The 11,515-nt window shown below is 35.9% G+C and overlaps 1 protein-coding gene across 1 annotated transcript; it reads right to left on the bottom strand.

Annotated features, from left to right (window-relative positions):
• Positions 1-3,417: 3,417 nt before the first annotated feature.
• Positions 3,418-7,255, bottom strand: LOC120187219 (elongation factor Ts, mitochondrial-like). The gene is made up of 8 exons (XM_039190990.1): positions 6,940-7,255; positions 6,655-6,827; positions 6,375-6,464; positions 5,638-5,812; positions 5,269-5,453; positions 4,102-4,227; positions 3,625-3,713; positions 3,418-3,452 (listed from the first exon to the last, which is right to left on the bottom strand). The coding sequence occupies exons 1-8, from the start codon at positions 7,232-7,234 to the stop codon at positions 3,449-3,451; spliced, it is 1,137 nt and encodes a 378-aa protein (XP_039046921.1). The 5' UTR covers positions 7,235-7,255; the 3' UTR covers positions 3,418-3,448.
• Positions 7,256-11,515: the final 4,260 nt, after the last annotated feature.

The raw sequence follows: 11,515 nt of genomic DNA, 5'->3' as shown, positions 1-11,515 counted from the left end.
TTTGGGGGGGGTATTGTTGGAGGAAGTATTTCCGCAGGTTCCTCGGCTTTTTGCTCAGGGTCTTACAGGTTGTGTGGGTTGGGTGTATGGTTCTGGGGAACCTACACAAACAGATTGTGAAAAGATGGGGGTAGTGTTATGTTTTTAAAAATATATTTTAAAAAGATTTGTATCTTTTTACTGGTTTTGGCGGGAACACACTAGATAACCTATTCTGACCTCCTGAACTCAGTCATCCGAAATATTTCTCTAAACTGAAAGCTCATTGTCTGTTACTACCTGAAATATCAGTAGGATCTCTGCTCAACATAAAGATTTGTAGATGTCTGAACCGATAAGGAAATATATGTTTATCTGTATCTGCACGTTCTTCAGTATCATCTGGTAGTTCTGTATTACTGAGCTTTCCAAAGCTCACTCTATTACTCACCATTGCAGGTTAAAAGAATTGTACCAGTGCAACTATCAATTTCAGTAAGGGAGTTATTCTGGCATTGTTTGATGAGTATGATACATGTGATTAGGGGGCATGTAATTGTATTTTATTTTATATATGAGTCTGAAAATCTATTTTATTTCTGAATACTGATAAATCATTTTATGAGTTTACATGTTTTAATAAAAGTTTTAAATTTCTGTAATTTTTCGGTGGGTCGCTCCGATGGCCCTAATGTGACACCTCGGATCGGATCGGGTTACCCGCATCGGTTTGAGGGGGTTACACTGATAATAGCATTTCCATCAATAAGCAACCCAAGATGGAATACAACATCTTGAAGAGAATAGTCGCTTCCCCACAAGTAAAATGAAACGTGTGCGTCTCCGGCCTCCACCTTTCTAGCAATACGTTTATCAGTGGAGGATGCAACTTGGTACCACCAATTATACTGCTAACGTAGCCAAAACCGGTCATTCAAATACGAAAGTATATTGTCTTGAGGTTGTGTGAAACGGTTGATATAACACGTAAATGCACATTCATACCTCTTCAAATAAAAATAAAAAAATAAAAAATTACCTCTGAATTTATCCGTCAATAATCGAACACATGCCTTTAATCAAACCTTAGTAATCCTACCATAATACCAGATAATCAAAATTTTAAAGCTTAAAGGAAGAAACAGAGAGTGAATTCGGTGGACTTGGGTGGACGGGTTCCCTATTTATAGGAGTCCTCACACCCCTAATGAAATGAGATTTATAGGACCTCACGTTACATAAGGCGCGAGTTTGAATTTTTAAATTTAATTTTGAAGACCACGATAAGTTGCTAAGACATTTTAATTTCTCGTGAACCTTGCGTTCTGCAGACTGCGAGATCCTTTAACCTAAAATTAAATAAGGTTATTTGAAAAGTGCTTCTAGGTCGGACGGGCCTCGTGACCTATAAAACACGAGATCTTTATATGCATTCTATATAACACGAGATAGTCCTACATTGACAGATTGAGGGTATTTTTTTAATTAATGTTGTTTGAGATTATTTTCCAAATAAATGAATTTTTACAGTTTTTTTTAAATAAAAACATCATGAAAGACACCAAAATTGTCCGGAGCCTTTGAGAAAGACAATCAAAAGACATGTATCTTCTACGCAATGATATGTTCTCGAGCTAACTTTTAATAATTTCTATTCACGCTTTTGTTGGGTCATGCACAGTAGAGATGTTCAAACGGTTAATTTAATTACTGATCAAATCAAAATTTTAATAACAATACTAATTAAATTTAATTTTCTTTAATTGTTAATCAAACTATTTTTAAATATTCATGGAATCGAACAAAGTTTAATTAATTCAGTTAGTGATTGAATTAATAAAATTCTTTTATATAATTTGTAATTAAATTAATTCAAAATTAACATAAGTATTTTTTTATTAAAATTTAATTAGCTCTTGCTAATTTAATATATATAGGCTTAATACCAAAATAAGTGCCCAAATTATACCTAAATTCTCGAATAGGTGCCTAACCTATTTTTTGACCCATTCAGGTGCCTAACGTTACAAACGTTACCCATTTAGGAGCCCGACCGTCAACAGTGTTAATTTCCCCGTTAAATGACACATGTCACAATATGATATTTTAAAAATTTATTTAAAATTAAAAAAAATAAAAATTATATATATTTCTAAAGAAAAACATAAACATTTTGAAATAATCCAAAAAACTTTGAAAACCTTCATTTCAACTCCTAAATCCATGTCAGTCATCACCTTTTGCCGTCGATGAAGTTGCACCCGACTTTGTCTCCCCGTAGCGACCAAAACCCCCATGAAATTGTGATTGATCGACGGCTATTAAACGTTTTATACCTCACGAACGCTGAGATGAAAATCGCGATCCCACGCAATCTAAATGGTTGATTGACAACATTTACAACGTTGTATAACAAGGAGGATTGTCAGGACTACGTCGACGACGATGGTTCTGGCCACAAAAGGGGGCGACAGCGGGTTAATGATAGGATTTGAAGATTTTAGATATTTTGAGACTTGTCTATAGTTTAAGAAAAATTAAGGTTTTTTTTTATAAATATAATAATATTTCTTAAAAAACTAAATTTCAAAATCACCATATTGTAACACATGTTACTTAATGGAGGAAATTAACACTGTTAACAATCCGAACACTTAATTAGATAACGTTTGTAACATTAGACACATGAATAAGTAAAAAAGTAGTTTAGGCACCTATTCAAGAATTTAAGTATAATTTGAACACTTATTTTGGTATTAAGCCATATGTCTATTGTGGATCTTAATTCTTAGTAAATTTGAACTTAAAAAAATTATTTAACATATTTAATATTTTTTATTAATTCAATTAATTAGCCGATTCTGAACAAAACTAACCATCAACTAAATATTGAAAAAAAATAATATTCCTCAACCGAACTAATTCGGTGACAGAGCATTTTAACCTAAGTAATTCAGTTCGATCAATTAAAACCAAAAAATAACACATGTAATGCACAAAGCACAAAGATTAGAAGATTCGTATCATCCAGCCGTCTTCTAGAAACACGCCATGTCCAAGAACTGCAGATATCACCCTAATTGGAAAAATAAAAATGAAAAAAAATTCAATGCATGATTGAGCATTTTTGCCAACATTTTTATGATTGGGAGATCAGGTAAAACTTTCAACATGCAGATGAGAACGTACGTTAACATTTCCTATTTGCGTACTGAAAACAGGATACTTCCCTGATTATTCTGCCATTCATTTGGAGCAAAAGTGGTAATTATACAGTCAGATCCAGATATATTGGAAGGGACAAAAAGGAAAACAAAACAGCATTCTGTGTCACGCATAAAATAATATACGAAAAGGCCTCCATAATCATTATAGAATAAATTGGAATCTCAACTCTATGATGACTGCCCTCAGTTTTGGCAAGCAACCTTGGAACTATGTCTAGAGCAAAACGGCTTGAGCAACTGGTTCATCTGTACTTGACAATTCGAGCATGAAAATAACGAAAGCATAAACCAAATGACCCGAATTAGTAAGAGTTATAGCAGGTGTCATCAAGTAAGAGCGGCTCAGCCTAAACAACCTTAATATTAAACAAGATTCTCACAAGAGGGTAATAAAAGTATTTTTAAAGGAACGATGTACCTTTGAATTCCTTCTCCAACTTCCATTCTGAAAAAGTTGCCAATCTTCACCGGTGAGCCAACTTCCTTTGTTAGATTGTCCAAAATTGTCTGGTGCAAGGTATTTAATAAACTATTATACTTTATAAATCATATGCACATTCAGTATCACATGAATTTCTAGACTTCTAGTCCATAAGTGTTTTAAAGCACTTAAATTTTACGCCTATGAACGTAACTGCGACCATCTGAACAGAACGTTCCAAGCAAGAAACATCACTACTCCATAGGACGGTAAAAGTGGCACTGCCTTGAACCGAGTGGACCAACAACTAATGAGTACTACCTTCCAACAGACTACTTTGAAAGTCGCAGCCTTCTAAATTTATCCCTCTTTAGCCCTTTGAACTCCCAAACCCGTACGCAAATAAGCTAGAGCAATCAGTTTAATTTCTCAGTAAAAGCAACTTTTAAGTTTAAAATACATCAGAATGGATACCTTGATACTTAAAGAATCATTTAAGAAATACTTTTGCTCCATAAAAACCACCTCCTCAAAGTATTTACGCAGACGACCTTCAACCATTTTCTCTATGGCCATCTGAGACTTTCCAGTACTTTCAGCCTGACATAAATAAATTGTTATCCATTTCAAAAGAAGTTTAAGATTGGTTAGCCACAGCATTACATTGTACATGATTCATCAAAATAAAACTACTTCCGAAGAATTTATCTTTCTATTGGTAGAAAGCTCATCATCAGATAAAACCCAGGGACTAAACTGATAGAAACACATTCAAATCTTTTGCAAGAGACTGCATATTGACATGTATTTTGATTTTTTTCTTTCTAAGGTTTTATATATGTAAGTTGCTATTAATTCCAAATGACAGTAATCACGCTAGGAAATGGGAAATAGATAATTTTACATATGTAAACTCAACAATCAGATCACAATACAATAGTCCATCAACTGCAAAACAATTCTGGAACTAAACCAAACAACTAGATAGATGAAAATTTTAGATCTATTTCTTTCTTTGTGGCTCATTTACAGCCAAGAGTTGGGATTACTTACATCATCGAATGAACAATAGCATAGAAATCAGTCATTGTAACCTGCTCCCTTTATTGACCCAGTAAAAGATTTTAGTGGGGTTGAGTGAGACACCATCTCAATAGGTCAATAGGTGAAAGTGAAACCTTTCAATAAATGAATATATGTTCCCATATATAGATACCAACTAAAAACATAATTAGATATAAAATATCCATTTTTTAACTTGTAAACTACAATAACAAGACCTAGACTTAAAGGGTCTCAACCTATATTACACATGACCAAGATTCAATTCCCACTTTATGTGACTTCACTTGACACAAATTAGCAAAGGAGTCAACTGATTTCCTATAAATCTTTGAGAAAAACTTCAATCAAGTATAGACCCTTTCCAGACAGGGACTTAAGAACAGTGGCCCAATCACAGTGGCTAGTCCAAGTTTAACAACCATAATAACAATGAGTTTCTTGTCATCTCCTTGCTAGTGTCTAAAGAATGCCTCAAAGGTTGTTTTCAGAAAAGAAAAACAAAGCTTCAGCATCCATGAAATAATGGGATTCAAATTTGCAAACAATAGTAGAAGCCAAGAATGGAATTACACATACCTGAGACTTTAGAATCTCACGTTCATTGATAAGCACATCAGAGGTCACAAATTCCTTCGTCAAGAATAATGGCTTTGCTGCCACAATATGCATTGCCAGTTCAGAGCCAACCTTTTGGAGGGCATCCACTTGAGAAATCTCATCCTCAACTTCAAGAGATAAAATTCCAGCTATTCGACCCAAACCTAAATCCACATAAAAAATTATTATATCTTTTTTCGTGCCAAATCCTATTTTTCCTGCAAGGCATTAACATCAAAACTAAAATAACATGTTGAAAGAAAGGGAATAACTGCACTTTATGTTGATGCCGGAAGGGATGCAAGCATGCTGTCCACCAAGCAATACAATAACAGCACAAAAACAAACCTGGTTGAGGACATCTATGGAGGTAAGCAGAAACAACTCTGTGTGAAGATGCTGACATCACAAAACTCCTCCTGAGTTTTATATTCTCTCCCATCATTGCAGCCACTTCTGTCACTGCATTTTGAATGGTTGTTTCCCCACTAATTTTTGGATGGTCAAGATTTATGTTTAAGTCCTGGTAGCAATTTAATAATCAAGGAACTTCAAGACATAGAAATTCGAATTATAGTTGCAAAAGAGTGCAAGACTGGAACAAGTATTTGATATATGCTCCGAGTTAAGTACCAACATAACTTGTGCTAACCTACCAAATCTTTCACTCAATGGTTTGGTGGGAAAGAAATTAGTGCTTCATGAAATATGTAAACAAAAACTAGTTGATAATAAAAATTCAAAATACAAATCATTACATTTTACAACAATAAAAAGATATTGCACATAGAAATCAAAACCAGTCATTTCTTAAAAATTGAAGAAACAATAAAATAACTATTTATGAATAAATACAGTTCATTTTTCATACCCCAAAAGAATATCAGACATGTATCATCAGAAGGCTTAGATGAGGTCCTATAAAGATGATTTTTATTAATCACAAAGATTGAAGATAGAGTGAAACAGTAAAAGAATATTCTGACCTACAAATATGGACCAGGGTAAGAATGAACAACATATCTCATGCTGGTTCAATAGGAAAACTGGAAAAAATAACAAGCTTTTGTATAGAAATTTCTCACCTCTAAAGACTCAGGTCCAAATGAGAAAACCCCAGGAACCTGTTGGGAAGAGTTTTCAACCAGCAAAGCTTGCTTTGCCAACGCCAAAGCCTGAATGCAAGACAATATCAGTAAATTACAAGCAATAATGATGTACCCATAATATTAACAACAATAAATACAAAAAGGAAACACCAGAGAGCACAAATATTCACATTAAACGAATAAAAGAAAAATCTTCCAAGAATAGACTTCAACAGAGATTTATATTTAACAAGGAATTATTAACCCCCATACTAACCAGGTACTCAAAAATTTCATTCCTTGCAACAAAATCAGTCTCGCAATTAAGTTCAATCACAGCAGCCTTGCCCTCATTTTGAGCCAGAGCAAGCAGACCCTCAGTAGCAGTCCTTGACGACTTTTTCATGGCCAAAACTTTTCCTCTTTTCCTCAATTCATTCTGTGCAGCCTCTGGATTCAATCAAAACAATAATCCAAAACAATTTTAATATAAATCCAATCCAATAGGCAAACATATATATAAAAAACCACGTCAGAAGAAAAACAGATGCCCATTGTTTACCAATATCCCAATTGCAACCAACAAGGGTAGCCTTGACATCCTTTATGGGAGCACTTGTTCTTTCCCTTAGTTGCTTTATAAGGCCCATTTGCTCAGCAGAAGAAGCTGCCTTAGAATTGAATCTTCTCGAAATCCAATACAAATAAGCAGTTTTTGAGGCTTCGGCATCTTTAGACCGAGCATGAGAGGCCTCTTTGGTTACCCAAGTAGAGTATCCATGCCGACTATAAGTACTCAATCTGGTCTTGTATAATATGATCCCAAGTGGTTGCTTTGCATTTTTGAAGAAAGCCATTTTCTGTATCTAATATTTTTGCTGCAAAATAACGATATTTTAAAAGAAACCCAAACAAGAAAAAGAAAGAGGCGAACAGAAAAACCCAGAGTTCCAGTTAAAATCAAGATTTAAGGGTTTTAGAGAGAATAATCGAAAGTCAAGCACATGATTGAAAAAAATAATCAATTCTGTTTTCTAAATAGCTAAGATAGAAAAGAAAAGAAGTGAAGAGAGGGAGAGAGAGGAACCTAAGAATAATGAAACGAGTGCAGTCGCAAAGATGCAGGAGAACACTAAAATTTTGAGCTATGAGGTATTAACCTCCGTTTCAGCAAATTGAAAAGGGTGGGTGCGAAAAGACTCCACCAAATGGGCTTAAAACCCAACTGAATTGGATGTTGGCCCTTGCTTCTTTTGTTCTTTAAATATTTCAGCTACTACTCTCTTATTATCGTAGTCTTTTTTTAATTAAATAACTTATATTACCGATAATGATTTCAGTAAGAACAATGTTCGAGATAAAGTTAAGACCATTATAGATAAAATACAATAACGAAGTGTAACGAAAGTGCACTATTCTAAAACATATGCAATAGCACGACAAACATACTAAACTCGTATGATAGCGGGAATAGAACACAAACAACGTGTTAGAAAAATTGACATCATTTGTGAGAACCGACAAAGAATTATAAAGCATGCATGCACATGTATTTAGGAGACGAACGGTTTCATTGGCTATACTGTCAGCAACCATGTTGCCTTCACAGAGAGTCCAGATAAACTCGGTCATCCAACAACGGTTTCACATAGAAGAGATGGCTCGGACGAACGGTAGAACAGCATTTGCAGCAGCGGGACTATTTAGGAGACGAGTTGCTTGAAGGTTGTCCAACTGAATCTGAAGAAATTCGGAACCCATGGTTCCAGGCTACTTACAGTCCATAATAGATTGCCCAAAGCTCAGCATGAACGGGTGAGGCAATGCCAATTTGTTTATTGAAACCGGTTAGCTAATCACCTTCCCTATTACGGATAATTCCTCCTGCACAACTAAGTCAAGTGTTTACATCCATTGTGGCATCAGTGTTCAAGCACACCCTATTGGGGAAACCGGATTATTTCCCACACGAACGTAGTTTTAAAATTGATTTGAAATATCAAGATTAAAATCATCAAAGATTGCACAGCGGATAAACCCGTCAAACTATTGAACATTGAAACACAATGGAAAAACCGAATAAAAAACAATAAAGGAGAGAACACACCAAATTTACGAGGTTCGACGAGAATGTCGTCTACTCCTCGGACACCACACCGGATGATAACTTCATTATATCGCCAATATTACAACAAATGGAATTCTTTAGAATTCCCAAAGTGAGAGAATGAAGAATACAAGACTAAGAGAGAACTTGTTTTGTGATGATTTCTAATGGAAATACTTAGGCCTATTTATAGTTGAGTTTTAAGAACAATATGTTCAAAGTTTGGCCACCTACCAAAGAATTTTCCAATGTGTACAAGTTAGCCACCAAATATGAAATTCACATGTTCAAAGTTTGGCCACCAACCAAGATGAAATTTCCAATAAGTTGGCCACCAACCAAGATGAAATTTCCAACTTGTCAACTTAATTTCTAGACAAATCTAACAAATCTCCACCTTGGCTTGAAATTACCAAGCCTACTCAACTTCTTCAACTCTCCAAATTTGTAGTGCCTCTAATTGCGCTCACAAGCGCTACACACCCGAAGGTGTTCATACTTTCAGGATGTTAATCAAGTTCAAACAATGATTGAACTTGATTACTGTTACCACCTTAGTCATCATATCTGCAGGATTTTCTGATGTCGCAATTTTCTGAAGTAGAATCTTTCCTTCTTCAAAGATCTCCCGCACAAAGTGATACCTCACGTCGATATGCTTAGTCCTTGAATGGTAGACTTGATTTTTCGCTAAGTGAATAGAGCTTTGACTGTCATAATAGAGACTAATGTGACTTTGAACAACTCCCAAGTCTTCCATCAACCCGTTAAGCCAAATTGCTTCCTTTACAACCTCTGAAACTGCCATGTATTCTGCCTCTGTAGTAGACAAGGCCACCGTAGATGGCAATTTAGACTTCCAACTTACTGGGGCTATAGCAAGAGTAAACAAATACCCAGTAGTTGATCGACGCTTATCCAAATCACCAGCATAATCGGAATCAACATATCCAACCACACACTGACCAAGTGCTTCATCCTGTTCAAAAGCTAAACCAACATCCACGGTTTGTTGGAGATACCGTAGAATCCATTTCACAGCTTGCCAATGTCCTTCTCCAGGGTCATGCATGTACCTGCTCACAACTCCAACTGCTTGTGAAATGTCAGGATGCGTACACACCATTGCATACATCAAGCTCCCAACTGCATTAGCATATGGAACTTTTGCCATATACACTCGTTCTTCGTTAGTTTTAGGAGATAATTGAGAACTAAGTTTCAAATGAGAAGCCAATGGGATACTTACATGTTTGGTATTTTCATTCATGCCAAAACATTGTAATACCTTTCTCAAATACTGCTTCTATGTTAAACAAAGCTTCCCTCTCTGTCTATCTCTACTTATCTCCATATCAAGAATCTTCTTGACCTCGCCTAGATCTTTCATCTCAAACTCTTGATTCAACTGAGCCTTTAATTTGTCTACCTCCTTTTGACTCTTCGAAGCGATCAACATATCGTCAACATACAAGAGAAGATAAATGAAAGATCTATCTTTGAGCTTTTGCAAATACACACAATGATCATATTTGCTTCTAGTGTACTTTTGCCTCCTCGTAAAGCTATCAAATCGCTTGTACCACTGCCTCAGAGATTGCTTCAATCCATATATCGATTTGTTCAGATTACAAACTCATTTCTCACAACCACCATCTTTGTATCCTTTTGGCTGAGTCATATAGATCTCCTCTTCTAAATCACCGTGCAAGAAAGTCGTTTTTACATTAAGTTGAGCTAGCTCCAAATTCAACTGTGCTACCAAGGCCAACAATATTCTAATGGAGGAATGCTTCACAACAGGGGAAAATACTTCATTGTAGTCGATTCCCTCCTTTTGAGCGTAGCCTTTAGCTACCAACCGTGCCTTGTAGCGAACATATTTCTTGCTATGAGATCCATCTTTCTTTGCAAATAACCACTTGCATCCAATGGCTCTTTTACCTTTCGGTAATTGTGTCAGTTTCCAAGTGTTGTTCTTTTGGAGAGATTGCATTTCTTCATCCATGACACTTTTCCACTTATCAATTTCCAAGCTTTGTATTGCTTCTTGGTAAGTGATATGGATATCATCATCAACAACTGAAAGAGCATAGGCCACCATATCAACAAATCGAGCAGGTCTACGAATTTCTCTCCTTGGCCTTGTAACTGCAAGTGGTTCTGGTGTCTCCAATGGTTCTTAGGTTTGAACCTCTTCATCTTCTAATTCTTCTATTGGAGTTGAAGAATCATCTGCATCAACTTCTGGGATCATTGTCTGCTGAAACTCCACCTGTTTTGGAGTATGCTCCACCTGTTGCGAAGTACTCCTTGTCTGGACAGCTTCACTTGTTACCTTCTTTACTAGGGTATATTCATCAAAGGTAACATCTCTGCTACAATTATCTTCTTGGTGTCTAAACACCAAAGGCGGAATCCCTTCACTCCATGGGTGATTCCCATAAAGAGAGCCTTCTTTGCTCTCGGATCAAGCTTGGATTCCTTCACATGATAATAAGCAGTGGATCCAAATACATGCAAGGAATCATAATCAGTAGTAGGTTTTCCAGACCATACCTCCAATGGTGTTTTTCCTCCTATCGCTGATGACGGTAGACGATTGATGAGATGGCCAGCATATGCCACAGCCTCAGCCCAAAATGCCTTTCCTAACCCAGTATTAGACAACATACATCAAACTTTCTCCAATAGTGTCCGATTCATACGCTCTGTCACCCCATTCTGTTGTGGTGTATTTCTAACAGTGAAGTGTCGAACAATACCATACTCATGGCAAACGTCAAAGAATGGGTCACTTTTATATTCCCCTCCATTGTCCGTCCTAAGACGTTTGATCTTTCTACCAGTCTGGTTCTCGATCATATTTTTCCATTTCAGGAAAATTTGAAGCACTTCATCTTTAGACTTCATCGGATATACCCAAACTCTTCTGGAAAAGTCATATACAAAAGTTACAAAATAATGGTTTCCTCTTAAAGACGATGTCTTTGAAGGACCCCATACATCTGAGTGAATATAATCCATAATA

Source organism: Hibiscus syriacus, unplaced genomic scaffold (genome assembly GCF_006381635.1).
Source record: "Hibiscus syriacus cultivar Baekdansim isolate YM2019G1 unplaced genomic scaffold, ASM638163v2 tig00004035_pilon, whole genome shotgun sequence".
Classification (NCBI taxonomy): Eukaryota; Viridiplantae; Streptophyta; class Magnoliopsida; order Malvales; family Malvaceae; genus Hibiscus; species Hibiscus syriacus.
Note: the sequence above shows the minus strand (reverse complement) of the source record. Positions and strands in the feature narration are given on the sequence as shown.

Excerpts from the sequence above, each read along its gene's own strand:
- LOC120187219 (XM_039190990.1), bottom strand. The coding sequence starts at position 7,234 with ATGGCTTTCTTCAAAAATGCAAAGCAACCACTTGGGATCATATTATAC. Across the intron at positions 5,813-6,374 it reads TTGGACCTGAGTCTTTAGAG|GACTTAAACATAAATCTTGA; the intron begins GTGAGAAATTTC and ends AATTGCTACCAG. Across the intron at positions 4,228-5,268 it reads GTGAGATTCTAAAGTCTCAG|GCTGAAAGTACTGGAAAGTC; the intron begins GTATGTGTAATT and ends TATTTATGTCAG.